This window comes from Oncorhynchus clarkii, chromosome 5 (assembly GCF_045791955.1).
Source record: "Oncorhynchus clarkii lewisi isolate Uvic-CL-2024 chromosome 5, UVic_Ocla_1.0, whole genome shotgun sequence".
NCBI classification, from domain to species: domain Eukaryota; kingdom Metazoa; phylum Chordata; class Actinopteri; order Salmoniformes; family Salmonidae; genus Oncorhynchus; species Oncorhynchus clarkii.
In genome coordinates, this window is record NC_092151.1 from 25,333,961 (window position 1) to 25,354,910 (window position 20,950).

Below are 20,950 nucleotides of genomic sequence, written 5' to 3' on the forward strand. Positions count from 1 at the left end.
TTACCCATCTACTAATAGGTGCCCTTCCTTGCAAGGCATTGGAAATCCTCCCTGGTCTTTATGGTTGAATCTGTAGTTGAAATTCACTGCTCGACTGAGGGACCTTACAGATAATTGCACGTGTGGGGTACAGAGATGAGGTACACCATCGGTCCAAAGTTTTAGAACACCTACTCATTCAAGGGTTTTTCTTTATTTTTACTATTTTCTACATTGTAGAATAATAGTGAAGACATCAACACTATGAAATAACACATGGAGTATTGAACTAACCCAAAAAGTGTTACACAAATCAAAATATATTTTATTCTTCAAATAGCCACCCTTTGCCTTGGTGACAGCTTTGCACACTCTTGGCATTCTCTCAACCAGCATCATGAGGTAGTCACCTGGAATGCATTTCAATTAACAGGTGCGCCTGTTAAATAAAGAAAAACTCTTGAATGAGTAGGTGTTCTCAAACTTTGGACCGGTAGTGTAGTCATTCAAAAATCATGTTCAGGATGGGTGTTTTCCGGGATTAAAAAAAAAATGGTATCGAGCTAAGCACAGTCAAATTCCTAGAGGAAAACCTGGTTCAGTCTGCTTTCCACCAGACAGGGAGATTAATTAACTTTTCAGCAGGACAACAACCTAAAACACAAGGCCAAATCTACACTGGAGTTGCTTACCAAGAACACAGTGAATGTTCCTGAGTGACGAGTAACATTTTTTTTTTTAAATCTACTTGAAAATCTATGGCAAGACCTGAAAATGGTTGTCTAGCAATGATCAACATCCAATTTGACTGAGCTTGAAGAATTCAGAAGAGAATAATTGGCAAATGTTGCACAATCCAGGTATGGAATGTTCTTAGAGACCCAGAAAGACTCAAAACTGAAATTGCTGGCAAAGGTGCTTCTATAAAGTATTGACTCACGGGTGTGAATACTTATGTAAATGAGTTATTTCGGTATTTAATTTTCAATACATTTGCTAAAATGTCTACAAACATGTTTTCTCTTTGTCATCATGGGGTATTGTGTGTAGATGGGTGATAAAAATAATGTATTTAATCATTTTTGAATTCAAGCTGTAACACAATAAAATGTAGAATAAATCAAAGAGGTATGAATACTTTCTGAAGGCACTGTACATATATACAGTTGAAGTCGGAAGTTTACTTAGGTTGGAGTCATTGAAACTCGTTTCTCAACCACTTCACAAATTTCTTGTTAACAAACTATAGTTTGGGCAAGTCGGTTAGGACATCTACTTTGTGCATGACACAAGTAATTTTTCCAAAAATTGTTTACAGACAGATTATCACAATTCCAGTGGGTCAGACGTTTACATACACTAAGTTGACTGTGCCTTTAAACTGCTTGGAAAATGCCAGAAAATTCCGTCATGGCTTTAGAAGCTTCTGAGTCAATTGGAGGTGTCCCTGGGGATGTATTTCAAGGCCTACCTTCAAACTCTGTGCCTCTTTGCTTGACATAGTGGGAAAATCAATTGAAATCAGCCAAGACCTCAGAAAAAAATTGGAGACCTCCAGAAGTCTGGTTCATCCTTGGGAGCAATATCCAAACGCCTGAAGGTCTCCTGGAGATGAATGTACTTTGTGTGAAAAGTGCAAATCAATCCCAGAACAACAGCAAAGGAACTTGTGAAGATGCTGGAGGAAACAGGTACAAAGTACCTGCTCCAAAACTGCCATAAAAAAGCCAGACTACGGTTTGCAACTGCACATGGGGACAAAGATCGTACTTTTTGGTGAAATGTCCTCTGGTCTGATGAAACAAAAATAGAACTGTTTGGTCATAATGCCATATGTTTGAAGGAAAAAGGGGGAGGCTGCAAAGCCGAAGAACACCATCCCAACCGTGAAGCACGGGGGTGGCAGAATCATGTTGTGGGGGTTCTTTGCTGCAGGAGGGACTAGTGCACTTCACAAAATAGATGGCATCATGAGGGAGGAAAATGATGTGGATATATTGAAGCAACATCTCAAGACATTAGTCAGGAAGTTAAAGCTTGGTCACAAATGGGTCTTCCAAATGGACAATGACCCCAAGCATACTTCCAAAGTTGAGGCAAAATGGCTTAAGGACAACAAAGTCAAGGTATTGGAGTGGCCATCACAACTCCCTGACCTCAATCCTATAGAAAATTTGTGGGCAGAACTGAAAAAGCGTGTGCGAGCAAGGAGGCCTACAAACCTGACTCAGTTACACCAGCTCTGTCAGGAGGAATGGGTCAAAATTCACCCAACTTATTGTGGGAAGCTTGTGGAAGACTACCCGAAACGTTTGACCCAAGTTAAACAATTTAAAGGCAATGCTACCAAATACTAATTGAGTGTACTTAAACTTCTGACCAACTGGGAATGTAATTAAATAAATAAAAGCTGAAATAAATCATTCTCTCTACTATTAGTCTGACATTTCACATTCTTAAAATAAAGTGGTGATCCTAACTGACCTACGACAGGGAATTTTTACTAGGATTAAATGTCAGGAGTTGTGAAAAACTGAGTTTTACTGTATATACAGTGCCTTGCGAAAGTATTCGACCCCCTTGAACTTTGCGACCTTTTGCCACATTTCAGGCTTCAAACATAAAGATATAAAACTGTATTTTTTTGTGAAGAATCAACAACAAGTGGGACACAATCATGAAGTGGAACGACATTTATTGGATATTTCAAACTTTTTTAACAAATCAAAAGCTGAAAAATTGGGCGTGCTAAATTATTCAGCCCCCTTAAGTTAATACTTTGTAGCGCCACCTTTTGCTGCGATTACAGCTGTAAGTCGCTTGGGGTATGTCTCTATCAGTTTTGCACATCGAGAGACTGACATTTTTTCCCATTCCTCCTTGCAAAACAGCTCGAGCTCAGTGAGGTTGGATGGAGAGCATTTGTGAACAGCAGTTTTCAGTTCTTTCCACAGATTCTCGATTGGATTCAGGTCTGGACTTTGACTTGGCCATTCTAACACCTGGATATGTTTATTTTTGAACCATTCCATTGTAGATTTTGCTTTATGTTTTGGATCATTGTCTTGTTGGAAGACAAATCTCCGTCCCAGTCTCAGGTCTTTTGCAGACTCCATCAGGTTTTCTTCCAGAATGGTCCTGTATTTGGCTCCATTCATCTTCCCATCAATTTTAACCATCTTCCCTGTCCCTGCGGAAGAAAAGCAGGCCCAAACCATGATGCTGCCACCACCATGTTTGACAGTGGGGATGGTGTGTTCAGCTGTGTTGCTTTTACGCCAAACATAACGTTTTGCATTGTTGCCAAAAAGTTCAATTTTGGTTTCATCTGACCAGAGCACCTTCTTCCACATGTTTGGTGTGTCTCCCAGGTGGCTTGTGGCAGACTTTAAACAACACTTTTAATGGATATCTTTAAGAAATGGCTTTCTTCTTGCAACTCTTCCATAAAGGCCAGATTTGTGCAATATACAACTGATTGTTGTCCTATGGACAGAGTCTCCCACCTCAGCTGTAGATCTCTGCAGTTCATCCAGAGTGATCATGGGCCTCTTGGCTGCATCTCTGATCAGTCTTCTCCTTGTATGAGCTGAAAGTTTAGAGGGACGGCCAGGTCTTGGTAGATTTGCAGTGGTCTGATACTCCTTCCATTTCAATATTATCGCTTGCACAGTGCTCCTTGGGATGTTTAAAGCTTGGGAAATCTTTTTGTATCCAAATCCGTCTTTAAACTTCTTCACAACAGTATCTCGGACCTGCCTTGTGTGTTCCTTGTTCTTCATGATGCTCTCTGCGCTTTTGACGGACCTCTGAGACTATCACAGTGCAGGTGCATTTATACGGAGACTTGATTACACACAGGTGGATTGTATTTATCATCATTAGTCATTTAGGTCAACATTGGATCATTCAGAGATCCTCACTGAACTTCTGGAGAGAGTTTGCTGCACTGAAAGTAAAGGGGCTGAATAATTTTGCACGCCCAATTTTTCAGTTTTTGATTTGTTAAAAAAGTTTGAAATATCCAATAAATGTCGTTCCACTTCATGATTGTGTCCCACTTGTTGTTGATTCTTCACAAAAAAATACAGTTTTATATCTTTATGTTTGAAGCCTGAAATGTGGCAAAAGGTCGCAAAGTTCAAGGGGGCCGAATACTTTCGCAAGGCACTGTATACATATATTGTTTTTTTTACCAACATTTTTTTTTACACATTTATTTTGAAGGTCATGTGTTGATTTAAAATCTAATTGTACAGATGTTAAGGTTGTGTCAAAAGATTTGGGAGGGGCTGCTGTCACAAGAAAAAGTGGCGTCCCCAGAAGATCTGGCGTAAAAAATTGGGTCACTGCTGAAAATGTTTGAATACCTCTGCCCTTCGCCACATAGTACATTACTGTCCCACCCCAACCACTGTAATGTCAATGGGATTCAAGACAGTGGGCCAGATCAAACAAATACAGGATGCTCTCCAAAAGCAACACTATTGCCTATATATTGCACTACTGGTGAGCCCTGGTCAAAAGTAGTACACTATGTATAGCGTGCCTTTTGTGACATACGCACAGTGTAGGGAAGAAAGACACTTAAAAGGGGATCTAATACGATGTCTGTTCAGCTCTCCTCACCTGAGACATGTGCTCTCTAACCCCACAGAGTCACTGTGTTGGGTGTGTTTTTTATATTGTAGCTCAACCTTTTCTTACTGCTATGAGATCAGCTCTGGTCAGCTTTCAACTCTCTCTCCCATCTGATTCACTTAACATGCCATGCCTTCATCAAAATCCTGATTTAGTTCATACAGGTTGTGTATTGGTCAGAGAGCCACTGTGATATAACAGTTATCTAGTGGTGGATGGTGGGTGGAGATATAGGAGGAACATTTCATTGTAGTGGCTACAATGGAATAAAGAAATGGTATGTGTTTGATACCTTTCCATTCAGTCCAATAGCCACCACTGCAGTACCCCAAAAGCTTCACAGGCTCCGTTCCCCCCTGACTGTAGATCTGGTTGGGATCTGATTGGCTTCCAAGGCTGTTTCTGTAGTTGTGATTCGAGTTGTTGCTTTCTTGTGGAGGTGTTGGCACACAAGCTGAGAACGTGAGACAGAGAGAAAGAAAGAGAACAATGAAGACATAGAGCGAGATGAGGAATCAATGGCAATGTGAGAGTTGCGATAGAAAGGTGTGTGGGGAAAACAATGGGCTGTGTTTCATGGCCATCGATCCAGTTGTACTCATCTGTAGCCTGAGTCGAATTTCCAGAAAACACAGTCGCTTATTATTCATCTCCACATTGATTGGCCTCTCATTTGTAAATATAATTATCATTGGTCCAGCCAGCGTTGCTGCTGGTTAATTACCCAGGATGCTCCCTGGCGGCTTGCCCACACTTGGATTTGACGCAGCGCATTGATCTGTGTGTGTGCATGTGTGTGCATGTGTGTGCACTCGCGCGCATGTGCTATGAGGAAGCAGTACTTTCTTTGCCAGCTTCTCTAAGCCCCTTAATGAAATTATAATAAGAAAGGAGGGATGGAGGAGAGGAGGGGTGGGGGGGAATGGCGTCAGTGCCAACTTTATGACAACAGCAGGAGATGCAGCACACCATCACTGTCATTTGGCGCCTCTGTGGTGATCAGAGACTCTTCTGGGTGTGTGTGAGTGTATGAGAGAAATAGAGAGAACAAATGTCAAGGGACTCTCACTCCCATAATACCTCAATACCAGTCATTGAATATACTAAATATCTTTTGAGGGATTACTGAAGTTGTTGTTGGTGCGATTTGGTTGACTAAGCTCAGTGAAATAAAATATAACAACCCATGTGAGAACAGCTGACATCTGGAAATAATGATGAATTGCTAAACACCTAATTAAACTCTAAATGCAAAACTAATGGTGAAGGAGGGTGTGGGGGTGCACAAGCGCCTGATTTAATGTGTGAGGGCATCACAGTATTTTTCAGTCTTTGATTTTACCACACCGCTCTCTTTATTGACCCCAACGACATGCTTTGAAAGAATGGGGATGAAATTGGCTTAATCTCTGGCAGGAACAGTACTGGGCCCATATTCATAAAGCATCTCAGAGTAGAAGTGCCCATCTAGGATCAGGTCCCCCTGTCCATATAATCTTATGCATTATGTTCTAAAAGGCTAAACTGATCCTAGATCAGCGCTCCTTCTCAAATAAAATAAAATGTTATTTGTCACATACACATGGTTAGCAGATGTTATTGCGAGTGTAGCGAAATGCTTGTGCTTCTAGTTCTGACATTGCAGCAATATCAACAAGTAATCGAACAATTCCACAACAACTACCTAATACATACAAATAGTAAAGGGATGGAATAAGAATATGTACATAATTTCAGGTTTGAAGGTAAGACCCAGGTGCAGACAATGTCGAAGTAACAAAGGTTTATTAAATCGAACACGGGCATGCAAAGGTACAGGACGGCAGGCAGGCTCAGGGTCAGGTTAAGCAGGAAGGTCAAAACTGGGAAAACTAGGAAACAGGCACTATAGACAGGACAGGAGCAAGGGGGAAACCGCTGGTCGGTCTGAATGAACAAAACTAATTGGCAACAGACAAACAGAGAACACAGGTATAAATACACAGGGGATAATGGGGAAGATGGGCGACACCTGGAGGGGGGTGAAGAAAATCACAAAGGCAGGTGAAACAGATCAGGGTGTGACACATAAATATATGAATGAGCAGTGACCGAGCAGCATAGGCAAGATTCAATACATGGTATAAAATACAGTATGTGGGAGTAATGCAAATATGTAAACATCATTATTAAAGTGGCATTTATAAAGTGACTTGTGATCCATTTATTAGAGTTGCCAATTCTTTCAAGTCTGTATGTAGGCAGCAGCCTCTCTGTGTTAGTGATGCATTTAATGAATACAGGCCCTGGTCTTGTTGCAGCTAGCTAACTTTATAAAGGTCAGTGTTAGCCATCCCTGAAAGGCCAGTCTGTCTGGTCTCTGTTTAATGTAGTCTGTCACTAGCTGCTGCATATGTGATTTATCTATACAGTTCACAGTGCTATATCAGTTAACACATAATAATATTGTAGATGATCAGAGGTCAGCCTAGTGATCCATATTGCTAAGGTCTGAGGTAAGATACTGTAAGAGTCCACAAGGGGAGTGCAGAAAGACCTAGGGTTATGGTTATGGAGCCCTACAGATGGAGATACACATCCATAGACAGAGTTGTCTGCATTAGCGTCTAGAAGCCCTCTCAATAGAGGGAGTACCTCTCAGTCTTACCAGGAGTATGGAATACCTCTGACCCTGTGACCTCACATCTAAACAGGATCTACCTCCCACTGGAACTCAGCGCGGATCAATCTACCAATCTAACCCCAACTGTGTTTGTTACTTTCACTCTCGTCTGTACTCTACCTCATCTCTACCTCTCTGGCCCCTACTGTGTGACCTCTGACTTATGTACTGTGACCCAGTGTCTGCCCATGCCCATGCCAGTCCGCCCACCATTCCTTCCTCTCTGTGCCCTCCCCGCACCCCAGGTGGGCGACCAGATCCTGGAGGTGAACAGGTGCAGCTTCCTGGGTATCCCCCATGACGAGGCGGTGCGCGTGCTCAAGTCATCGCGCCACCTGATAATGACTGTGAAGGACGTGGGGCGCTTGCCACATGCCAGGACAATAGTGGGGGAGACCAAGTGGATTGCCAGCTCCCAAATCGCTGAGAGCTCTGCCAGCGGCAGTGTGGCTGGGTAAGAGAGAGAGAGGGGGAGGGAGAGGGAAGGGGTGGGAGAGGGTGAGGGAGAGTGAGGCTTGGGTGAGGGAGGTGACGAGGGAGGGGGTGGGTTGAGGATGAGGGAGGGGTGAGAGATGGTGAGGGAGGGGTGGGAGATGGTGAGGGAGATGGTGATGGTGTTTAAAAGTAAAGCTCGCTAATTTAATTTGCGCCTGATTTAATGTGTCATTTCAAGAGGGCATCTTTGATTTTACCACACCTCTCCCTTTACTGACCCCAACGACATGCTTTGAATCAGTAATTATGTTGTTGGCTGCTTAGATTGCTACGAGAAGCTAGAATTACTCTCATAAAGACAGAGATATTGGCCTTCTCCCCATTGTGAGGATAGATACTTCTTCATCTGTTCTGTCTGCTCTGTAGATGTAATCTGTATGCATGTGTGCAGTTGAATAGATGAATGACCCACATACAAGGTTTCCATACATTTCCATTTCAAATGCTTTTCCAGGCGTGCCAGTTTATTTAGTGTCACTCCGGGCAATGAGATACGTGAGTGTGCGCGCGTGCGTGTGGTGTTCTGCTCCAGCTCAGTGTCATTAGCTGTAATGCAGTACGCCTGATTAAGAGAGCTTTGGAGAGCTGGTCACACACCACAGAGAGAAAAAAATAACTGCAAGGTAGCTGTTTTTATACCAGGACAGTACATCACTCTAATATCTGGCGGTCTGCCTGCTTGTGTGTGTGTGTGTGTGTCCACATATTGTCAGTGCAGAGAGGTAATGACAACATGCTACCAGTGATACGTGTGTGTCTGGAGGGAGCTGTCATGAGGACAGTGTAATAATGTGTTCTGTTTATCTGTTTATCCTGCAGCTTGTCCATGGACCAAGGAGCATCAGGAAGGGTAAGGCCAACCTCCACACAGAGATCTGTCTATGACATCATCAGTCTTATACGTGTGTCCCTGGCCTGCCAGTGGACATGTTTAACTATTCTTATGGTGACCAGAAGTCCCCACAAGAATAGTAAATGAACAAAAATTTGACCAACTGGGGACATTTTGTTAGTCCCCACAAGGTAAAATGCTATTTCGAGGTGGTTTAGGGTTAAAGTTAGAATTAGTGTTAGAATTACGTTAAGTGTCAGGAGCTAGGGTTAGTTTTAGGTTATTTAACTTTCATTTAACTAGTTAAGAAAATATTCTTATTTACAATGATGGCCTACCCCTGCCAAACCCTCCCCTAACCCGGACGATGCTGGGCCAATTGTGTGCCACTCTATGGGACTCCCGATCATGGCCGGTTGTGATACAACCTGGGATCGAACCTGTGTCTATAGGGACGCCTCTAGCACTGTGATGCAGTGCCTTAGACCGCTGCGCTACTTGGGATCCCTAACAGGTTAGTGTATGGGTTAAGGTTAGTGTAAGAGTATGGGTTAGGGTTAGGTTTAGGGTTAGGGAAAATAGGATTTTAAATGGGACTGAATTGTGTGTCCCCACAAGGTTAGCTGTAAAAGACTGTGTGTGTATGTCTCTGTTTGCATTTGTATGTGCTGTGATCATATCTGCTCTCTCCAACTCTCTCGTCATCTGTATCCACATCTGTGACAGCGCTGCATCATGCCAGCATGTAGAGAAGCAGAGGGACGCTGGCATTTCGTCCATGTCATGCGGTCGCCACCGGTGTTATTGGGTGTGAGGGCATCAGCAGGGCGAGAGGCCAGGCTTAGGTCAGGCTGGGAGAACCCCCAGAACACAATACTGTCCCACATGACTCATGCTGTTTGGTTTGCTGTTATTGACAATTACAGAGAACTTGGCCTGAGGAGATGGAGCTGAACTTTACATAGCTCTGGTGCAAGGCCTTAACTGCATCTTGTGGATACTTGTCAACGTCAGTAAACCACACACATTGCCCTGGACCTGAGCTAAACTTTAAAGGAACATGCAGAGATTGTACTTTTACTTGTAATATAAACTCATATTTAAGCAATAAGGCCTGGGGGGGTGCAGTACATTGGTCAATATACGATGGATAACGACTGTTCTTAGACACAACGCAAAGCGGAGTACAGCCTAGATACAGTACATCCCTTAGCCGTGATATATTAGCCTTAGATCACAAACCCCTGAGGTGCCTTAGTGCCATTATAAACTGGTGTTTAACACTAATAGAACAGTAAACAAGCATTTTTGCATCATACCTGTGTTAAATGTAAGCAATAAGGCCTGGGGGGTGTGGTATATGGCCAACATACCACGGCTAAGGGCTGTTCTTAAGCACGATGCAACGCGGAGTGCCTGGATACAGGCCTTAGCCGTGGTATTTCGGCCATATACCAGAAACCCCCGAGGTGCCTTATTGCTATGATAAACTGGTTACCAGCATAATTAGAGCAGTATAAATACATGTTTTGTCATACTCGCGGTACACGGTCTGATATACCACGGCTGTCAGCCAATCAGCATTCAGGGCTCGAACCAACAAGTTTATAATGTCTGATATACCACACCTTTCAGCCAATCAGTATCCAGGACCCAAACTACCCATTTTATAATATACTATACCCTATTTAGTGGTCATCATGAAGAAAAATGAGGGTATTTTACTTCACCCCTTGAGAAAAAAAGAAGGAACCCGCACAAGATAGCGTAGCCAATGCGGACGTGTTTGTTGTTGTCCCGTGTAAATCTTCTTTTTTTTGTTCTTTTTTGTTGTTGTATATATTTAAATTTATTTAAATATCTTTTCCCATTTTTAAATTAAATATACCTTCCGGCAACCCGCCTCACCCAATGTGATAAGGATCTGCTATTTTTAGACCTTATAGCTAGAACCCCCATCAGAAGCTAGCTGTCAGCAGCTAACCCGCTAATTAGCTACTAGATATTTAGTCATTGTTAGCCACTGCTAGCGGCCTTTACCTTTAGCTCAGACACCAGCCTCTTTTAGCCTGGATAATACCTGCCAGTCTGCACAGCGCGATATCAACCCTGAGCATATCGGACTGCTTTTCTCCACTACATCACCGGATTCCTGCCGTAAGCTCTGGACCATTACTCCGGATCATCGCAGCTAGCTAGCTGCTACCGAGTGGCCCAGCCTCGAAGCTAGCCTTGAGCCAGGCCCATCTCCCGGCTTGCTCAGTGGACCCTATGATTACTTATCAACACAGCTGATGCCTCCCGGACTCTTCCCTAACACGACTAGAAGCCACTACATCACCGGATTCCTGCCATAAGCTCTGGACCTTTGCACCGGACGCACCGGAGTGGCTATAGTGACTAACGCCCTTGTCCCGAAGCTAGCACCAGTTAGCCTCAAGCCAGGCGCATATCCCTGCTAGCAAACAAACTTGTGCCAGCTACAACACCTCTTTTGCCTGGACCCTTTGTCGACACGGAGCCCCGCCGATCCATCACGACTGGTCTGCCGACGGTGACGCCCTTGTCCCAAAGCTAGCACCAGTTAGCCTCAAGCCAGGCGCATCTCCCAGCTAGCGTAGTAACGACTATCTAAAGGCTTCCCTGTTTCACCTATTGCTGTTCACTCGACCCTATGATCACTTTGCTACATAGCTGATGCCTGCTGCACTGTTCATTAATCACAATACTCCATTTTGTTTATTTTGTTTATCTGTCGGCCCCAGCCTTGAACTCAGGCCCTGTGTCTAGTTAACTGACCCTCTCTGCCCATTCATCGCCTTTTTACCTGTTGTTGTTGTCTTAGCTGTTTAGCTGTTGTTGTCGACCCATTGTTGTCTTAGCTAGCTCTCCCAATCAACACGTGTGATTGCTTTCTGCCTCGCTTAATGTCTCTCTCTAATGTCAATATGCCTTGTATACTGTTGTTTAGGGTAGTTATCATTGTTTTATTTGACTGCAGAGCCTCTAGTCCCAACAAAACATGCCTTAGATAGCTATTTTGTCCCACCTCCCACACATGCGGTGTCCTCGCCTAGCATAACTAGTGCCTCCAGAGATGCAACCTCTCTTATCGTCACTCAACGCCTAGGTTTACCTCCACTGTACCCGCACCCTACCATACCCATTGTCTATACATTATGACCCAAATCTATCCTACCACGCACAGAAATATGCTCCTTTTATTCTCTGTTCCCAACGCACTAGATGACCAGTTCTGATAGTCTTTAGCCTCATCCTATTCCTCCTCTGTGCATCGGGTGATGTAGAGGTTAACCCAGGCCCTGTGTGTCCCCAGGCGCTCTCATTTGTTGACTTCTGCAACTGTAAAAGCCTTGGTTTCATGCATGTTAACATCAGAAGCCTCCTCCCTAAGTTTGTTTTACTCACTGCTTTAGCACACTCCACCAACCCTGATGTCCTTACCGTGTCTAAATCCTGTTTTAGGAAGGCCACCAAAAAATCTGAAATTTCCATCCCCAACTACAACATTTTCCGTCAAGATAGAACTGCCAAAGGGGGAGGAGTTGCAATCTACTGAAGAGATAGCCTGCAAAGTTCTGTCATACTTCCTAGGTCTATCCCCACACAGTTCGAGCTTCTAATTTTAAAAATGAATCTCTCCAGAAATAAGTCTCTCTCTGTTGCCACCTCTTACAGACCCCACTCAGCCCCCAGCTGTGCCCTGGACACCATATGTGAATTGATTGCCCCCCATCTATCTTCAGAGTTTGTTCTGTTAGGTGACCTAAACTGGGATATGCTTAACACCCTGGCCGTCCTATAAATTATCAAGGAACCCACCAGGTACAACCCTAAATCCGTAAACATGGGCACCCTCATAGATATTATCCTGACCAACTTGCCCTCCAAATACACCTCTGCTCTTTTCAATCAGGATCTCAGCAATCACTGCCTCATTGCCTGCATCCGTTATGGGTCTGCGGTCAAACGACCACCCCTCATCACTGTCAAACACTCCCTAATACACTTCTGCAAGCAGGCCTTTCTAATTGACCTGGCCCGGGTATCCTGGAAGGATATTGACCTCATCCCGTCAGTAGAGGATGCCTGGTTGTTCTTTAAAAGTAATTTCCTCACCATATTAAATAAGCATGCCCCTTTCAAAAAGAACTAAGAACAGATATAGCCCTTGGTTCACTCCAGACCTGACTGCCCTCGACCAGCACAAAAACATCCTGTGGCGTACTGCACTAGCATCGAATAGTCCCTGTGATATGCAACTTTTCAGGGAAGTCAGGAACCAATACACACTGCCAGTTTGTAAAGAAAAGGCTAGCTTTTTCAAACAGACATTTGCATCCTGTTGCTCTAACTCCAAAAAGTTCTGTGACACTGTAAAGCCCATGGAGAATAAGAGCAGCACCTCCCAGCTGCCCACTGCACTGAGGCTAGGAAACACTGTCACCACCGATAAATCCACGATAATCGAGAATTTCAATATGCATTTCTCAACGGCTGGCCATGCTTTCCTCCTGGCTACCCCAACCCTGACCAACAGCTCTGCACCCCCCGCAGCTACTTGCCGAAGCCTCCCCAGCTTCTCCTTCACCCAAATCCAGATAGATGATGTTCTGAAAGAGCTGCAAAACCTGGACCCGTACAAATTAGCTGGGCTAGATAATCTGCACCCTCTCTTTCTAAAACTATTCGTTGTTGCAACCCCTATTACTCGTCTGTTCAACCTCTCTTTCGTATGGTCCTAAGATTCCTAAAGATTGGAAAGCTGCCGCGGTCATCCCCCTCTTCAAAGGGGGTGACACTCTAGACCCAAACTGTTACAGACCTATATCCATCCTGCTCTGCCTTTCTAAAGTCTTCGAAAGCCAAGATAACAAAGATCACTGACCATTTCGAATCCCACCGTTCCTTCTCCGCTGTGCAATCCGGCTTCCGAGCTGGTAACGGGTGCACCTCAGCCATGCCCAAGGTACTAAACGGTATCATAACCATCATCGATAAAAGACAGCACTGTGCAGCCGTCTTCATCGATCTGGCCAAGGCTTCTGACTCTGTTTCTCACCGTGTTCTTATCGGCAGACTCAACAGCTTTGATTTCTCAAATGACTGAAATAACTGCCTTGCCTGAGGTCTGCCTTGTCCAGACCTCTAGCAGTCTCTATGGGGGTACCACAGGGTTCAATTCTCGGGCTGACTATTTTCTCTGTATATCTCAATGATGTCGCTCTTGCTGCGGGTGATTCCTTGATCCACCTCTATGCAGACAATACCATTCTGTATACATCTGGCCCTTCTTTTGACACTGTGTTAACAAACCCCCAAACGAGCTTCAATGCCATACAACACTCCTTCCATGACCTCCAACTGCTCTAAAATGCTTGTAAAACTAAATGCATGCTCTTCACCCGATCGCTGCCCGCACCCGCCCACCCAACTAGCATCACTACCCTGGACGGTTCTGACTTAGAATATGTGAACAATTACAAATACCTAGGTGTCTGGCTAGACTGTAAACTGTCCTAGCAGACTCATATTAAGCATCTCCAATCCGAAATTAAATATAGAATCGGCTTCCTATTGCGCGACAAAACCTCCTTCACTCACGCTGCAAAACATACCCTCGTAAAACTGACTATCCTACTGATCCTCGACTTCGGCAATGTCATTTACAAAATAGCCTCCAGCACTCTACTCAGCAAACTGGTGCACTTTTACTTATTTTATTTTACCTTTATTTAACTAGGCAAGTCAGTTAAAGAACAAATTCTTATTTTCAATGACGGCCTAGGAACAGTGGGTTAACTGCCTGTTCAGGGGCAGAACAACAGATTTGTCAGCTCAGGGATTTGAACTTGCAAGCTGCCGGTTACTAGTCCAACACTCTAACCACTAGGCTACCCTGCCACCCTAGTGCCATCTGTTTTGATCACAGTGCCATCCGTTTTGTCACCAAAGCCCCCTATTCCACCCACCACTGCGACCTGTATGCTCTCGTCGGCTGGCCCTTGCTACATATTCGTCGCCAGACCCACTGGCTCCAGGTCATCTATAAGTCTTTGCTAGGTAAAGCCCCGCCTTATCTCAGCTCACTGTTCAGCATAGCAACACCCACCCGTAGCACGCGCTCCAGCAGGTATATCTCACTGGTCATCCCCAGAGCCAACACCTCCTTTCCTTCCAGTTCTCTGCTGCTAATGACTGGAAAGGATTGCAAAAATCGCTGAAGTTGGAGACTTATATCTTCCTCCCTAACTTTAATCATCAGCTATCAGAGCAGCTTACCGATCACTGCAGCTGTACACAGCCCATCTATAAATAGCCCATCCAACTACCTACCTCATCCCCATATTGTTTTTGTTTACTTTTTTTTGCTCTTTTGCACACCAGTATTTCTACTTGCACATCATCATCTGCACGTCTATCACCCCAGTGTTCATTTGCTAAATTGTAATTACTTTGCTACTACGGCCTATTTATTGCCTTACCTCCTTACCCCATTTGCACACACTGTATATAGATTTTTCTATTATGTTATTGACTGTATGTTTGTTTATCCCACATGTAACTCTGTGTTGTTGTTTTTTGTTGCACTGCTTTGCTTTATCTTGGCCAGGTCGCAGTTTTATATGAGAACTTGTTCTCAACTGGCCTACCTGGTTAAATAAAGGTGAAATACATTTTTTTTAAACACTGCTCTTGATAGTATAACTGTTCTTTGATAAGCTTTATGTATCGGTCAGAGCTCTTGTGAGTTTTTTAAATTAGCACCCTCATGTAGACCTAGCCCACATTGCTTTATCTGAAGATGATGTCCCAGTATGCTTGTACTGTAGAGAGAGTCTTTAGTTACAAGGTCTTCTCTCACGGATGCTCATTTTGTCTTTGGTTTTGACTTTGGCCCTGTCTTCAGTGCAGCGGAAGGTTTTTTTTAGATGGAAAGGAGACAGGTGGAGAGTTGGGAGAGACAAAATCTGCCAAAAAGAAGGACAGCAAGGAAAGAAGAGGGGAGGAAGAGACAGGTAGAGATCACCATCGTTTACACATCTCTTGAAGTGCTGCTCCTCGCCATTGACATAACTAGGTCATGTCTTTGGGTCCACAGGGAGATGTAGAGGAGCGGGGCATTGGGTAGACTTCCAAAAAGGTGTTACTGTGTCTACACTGATAAAGCATGACAATCCTTGTGTGTGCAAAGTCAGTCATCTTACCTTGTAGAGCTCTTGTACAGCTATCTTTGTAGAGAACTATGTGTCTTTAGCCCCAAATTGTGTGTGTGTGTGTGTGTGTGTGTGTGTGTGTGTGTGTGTGTGTGTGTGTGTGTGTGTGTGTGTGTGTGTGTGTGTGTGTGTGTGTGTGTGTGTGTGTGTGTGTGTGTGTGTGTGTGTGGGGGGGGGGGGGGGGGGTTTAGGGCAAGAGGTTAGCTAAAATAGGATTTTGAATGGGACTGAATTGTGTGTGTGTGTATATGTGTGTGCGCACGCGAGTGCTTGTGCCAGAGTGATCTTGTAGGACGAACACGTTCCTTCACAAGGTGACTTAGCGGATCAATGAGCTTTATGTGCTGCTGTGCAATCCCTTTATGTTAATATGCACAAAAAGACCCTTCCATTAAAGTGATACCCTGCATGAGCAGCCAGATACTGGGATAGGACAGTCCTTTATAATCGCTTAGAAGAAGGAGAAAGGAAAATAGAGGAGAGGAGAGGAGAGGAGGGGAGAGGTGAGGTGAGGTGAGGTGAGGTGAGGAGAGGTGAGGTGAGGTGAGGAGAGGAGAGGAGAGGAGAGGAGAGGAGAGGAGAGGAGAGGAGAGGAGAGGAGAGGAGAGGAGAGGAGAGGAGAGGAGAGGAGAGGAGAGGCTACTATCTCTTGAAAAAGGCATCACTGGGTGTATTTCCTTTGATTTCCTAGATCCCTATAAACAATCCAAACTAATTACTCATCAACCTGATGAGATTTTGTGAGGATTACTGAATTGGTTTATAAAACAATAATTCTTAAACATTTTTTTTTTTAAATGTATCCAAATTAAACTGACATTCACAAACAGAAACAATAAAACACAGAAACAAGACATGTATACAACAATACAGAACATACAATAACATGCCCGAACTTGGCCATAATCATACAGTGTACATTATTTGAGATGGTCCACATACTGTATGGTTTACAAATTCTGTCAAATAAGTATTACATGCTTTCTGACAGGAGTGTAGTAAGTCCTATGAATTATCTTAAATTGCTGTCGTTTAGGTTGTAGGAGTAGGTGTAAGCGTTTTTTACATATCTGTGACCAATGGTTCTCCTTTAGAGAAGAATTCCTTCCTTTAGATCTGTTTCCTATCTTTTCCTCATAGGTTCTGAACTATCAGGTACTTTCAATCAGCCCTTGATATAACTTGGCAATTAACTTCTTTGGTGTAGCAGCGTCTTTCAGTATTTGTTCTATGCTAGACGCCTTTGATTCATCTAGATTCTGTTGAAGTGATTGAATATGATTGAATTTCTGAGTTGTAAGAACTTAAAGAGATCGGCCTTGGATAATCCAAATCTTTCTTGTAAATGATCGAATGACAGTAGAGAGCCATCATAGTACACATGCTCAAAATTCATGCTGCCACTTTGGAATCAGGACTTGGAGGTAAGATGGGGTTATTCCAAATAGGGGTGCGATAATGGTTCTTTCCACTGCATGAATTGATGTACATTTTCCCAAATATGAATGTAATTGAGAATCAATGGATTGTCGGTTCTATAACTCAACACCTTGGACCCGAAGTAGTGAATATATTTGAGATCATAAGGTATCATAAGATGTTACATTTCTGGCTTTGATACTCCTTGATGCACAAGGATAGTCTGCTGTCCATTGTTAAAGTGAATGCAGTTTTGAAGCCCAGTAATACATCTTCATATGAGGCAGTCTAACACCTCTAGCTTGATAGGGGAAGTGTAAAACAGTCAATTAGATTCTTGAGGTATTTCCATTCCAAATAAAGTTGGAGAGCAGGCCATTTATTTTATTAAAAAGTTAGATGGAATTTAAACTGGCCTGGAATAAATACACTACATGACCAAAAGTATGTGGACACCTGCTCGTCTTATTCCAAAATCATGGGCATTAATATGGAGTTGGTCCCCTCCTTTGCTGCTCTGTGCAGACCAGTCAAGTTAATCCACAACGATCTTGACAAACCATTTCTTTATGGACTTCGCTTTGTGCATGGGGGCATTGTCATGCTGAAACAGGAAAGCCTTCCCCAAACTGTTGCCACAACAAGGCCTCCTCAGTCTGCAGCATTGAAGGTCCCCAAGAACACAGTGGCCTCCATTACTCTTAAATGGAAGAAGTTTGGAACCACCAAGATGGCCAAACTGAGCAATGGTGGGAGAAGGGCACGTCTCTGAAAGTCCTTGAGTGGCCCAGCCAGAGCCCAGACCTGAACCCGATCATACATGTCTGGAGATAGCTGTGCAGTGACACTCCACATCCAACCTGACAGAGCTTGAGAGGATCTGCAGAGAAAAATGGGAGAAACTCCCCTAATACAGGTGTGTCAAGATGTGTCAAGACATACCCAAGAAGCCTCAAGCCTGTTATAGCTGCCAGAGGTGCTTCAACAAAGTACTGAGTAAAGGGTCTGAATACTTATGTAAATATGATATTTCAGGTTGTTTAAAAAAAAAAAACATTTGCAAAAATGTCTAAAAAACAGTTTTTGATTTGTCATTATGGGGTATTGTGTGTAGATTGATTAGGGGGGAAAACGATTTAATCAATTTTAGGATAAGGCTGTAATGTAACAACATGTGGAAAAAGTCAAGGGGTCTGAATACTTTCCTGGATGCACTGTATATCACCAGTAGTACATTTACCGTAAATTCCTATAATTTCTAATCTACAATGTTTGTTACTTTGGTTACAGTAATTTATTTTAATGCATTCAATATTATTATTCCAGTCTTCCTGTTCTCATTGTTGGAGTGGGCACATTGTTAGCAGAGTGCACGACCTACGCTACACTTGTGAGAAACAAGTTTTGGTTTATTTCCTTCCATTTACGAGATTTGTCAATTTAGTCATTGTCTTTTGTTTGGAGTGCTCCTGTTAATGCTGAGTCAGGACCCGCACGCATAGAAGTAGTCCTATAGGCTACCTGGCCTATGCAAATGTAGCATATAAATGTGCCCACTTGGAGATCTGATAGTATTTCTGATTGGCTTAACGCACCACCACTAATGACCTGACCACTAATTACCTTTTTTCTTCACCTCGAACAGCAAGGAACAAAGTCTGTTTTTACATCCTATGAGAATTACAATAGTTCCTCAATGCATTTGAAAAATCTTTCTTTTGAAGTTAACAAAAACAGGGAACTCTCCACAGAGAGAGGGGGGGGAGAGGGAGAGAGAGGGAATGAGAGAAAGAGAATAAAAGGAGAGTTAGTAGCAATTCTGGCGAAGGAAGAGTTTCAAAAAGTCTTTAAAGTTTACCCAAGCGAGCTGCCAAGCCCCAGAGCTGGCTGTAATAGATGCAAGGCAGAATAGAGCTGCAGACTGAGAGCTGTTGGCTGAGTCAGCTGGGAAGACGCTCTTAATACACTGTGCAACAGCTTCAAAAATGTTCAATATGAACAGAGAGGAACACTCGCACAGTATCAACTGTTCTCAGCTCCCAACTCATTTCAGCTGTGAAGATACAGCCAGATGATTATATTTAACAAGACACCGCTGCTAGCCATTCTCTGTCCTTCATCTTGATTTAGTCCATCACAGCAGTCATACTCTTTTTCATTACAGCCAAAGGCCAGAATGGGCCGATAAGCTAATTAATTATGAGTTGGTCGCACGGCAGAATGAAATAGTTTGTGACGTGACCCCACTTGCACCATGACATCGAGTAAAAATGTATGTGTTCAGTACTGGTTCAGCACAACAAACGTCTCATAGCAAAGGATCTGACATACGACTGCGTTCATTTTAATGGTGAATGGAAGAGATAGCCCAATCAGTGGCTATGCATAGACTCTAATTGATTTTGACAGGGCTATTATTGGCTAATAGCTTTCCCCCCAAAGAAACCTTGTCTAAAGAATAACAAATAAATCTGGTTTCACAATGAGGTTATAGAGGTGGATACACATTTAAACGCTATTCTCTCCGTTTCCATTGATCGGAGAACCTCACACAATCAGTGGAGAGGAGGGCTCAATGGATTGTTCCATTTTCATAGAATAGTGGGACACACGCACACACAAACACACAAACACACACCCACTCCCAGACCCCCCACCCCCCACCCCCACCACCCCCCAGGATTCAATAGCTGTCACACGTCCCTGTGTGTTTAGTACCAGGATGTAAACATTGTGTGGCTCCAGGGGCTCCAGCCTCTGATGGCCCTTTCCCTCACTGCTCCTCCACAGACAGTCACACAGATAAGGTCCCTCTCTATTTGGCTAGGTAAGAGCTCATCCCTCCCCTGAAGTTGAATCTACGGCTTAATTGCTGTATGCTGGAGGTCGATTTACTTCTGTGGCAACCCAGACTCAGGGGTAGATGTAACATAGTAAAAGTACATCCTGGACATATCATACATTTGCTACTGTATGTTAAGAATTACATTTGCTGTGGCTAACATTAGCTAGGTGGCTAATGTTAGCTAAGCTAGGGGTTAGGGTTATAGGTTAAGGTTAGGGTAAAGGTTAAAGGGTTAGGGTTAAGGGAAGGGTGTTTGGCCTGTAACCAAAAGGTCACTGGTTTGAATACCCAAGCCAACAAGGTGAAAAACCTGCTGATGTGCCCTTGAGCAAGGCACTTAACCCTCATTCGCTCCAGGAGCGCTCTACTACTATGGCTACCCTTTCACTGCACCTATCCAGTGTGTGTGACAATATAATTTGTATTTTTTGTTGCAAAGTAACTAATTAGCTAAAATGCTAAAGTTGTCCATGATGAAATTCGAATGACAACCTTTGGGTTGCTAGATGTTTGCGTTATATGCCTACCCATCCACCCCGACTAACCACCCTACATTTTTGCAATAAGTAACCTTCTGTCTTATGTAACCATACCAAACGTAACATATCATACTAATTTGAGCATCCCACATTTTCATTTACTATGTTATGTCTAGTCTATGAGACCAGGTTGTCTGTGGTGGTCAGTGATGTGTGTAGGTGGATGAAGAGTGAGATGGGATGTGTTCCAAATAACACCTTATTCACTAAATAGTGCACTACTTTTGACCAGAGCCCTATGGCCCCTGATCAAAAGTAGTGTTCTACATAAGGAATAGGGTGCCATTTGGGAAGCAGAAG

At 43.5% G+C, this 20,950-nt stretch overlaps 1 protein-coding gene across 1 annotated transcript in view; it reads left to right on the forward strand.

Annotated features, from left to right (window-relative positions):
• Positions 1-20,950, forward strand: part of LOC139409911 (whirlin a) — a 135,079-nt gene that overhangs the window by 80,137 nt on the left and 33,992 nt on the right. The window contains exons 4-5 of the mRNA XM_071155323.1: positions 7,528-7,736; positions 8,597-8,627. Coding sequence (XP_071011424.1) covers positions 7,528-7,736; positions 8,597-8,627 — 240 coding nt within the window. The remainder of the gene's footprint in view (positions 1-7,527; positions 7,737-8,596; positions 8,628-20,950) is intronic.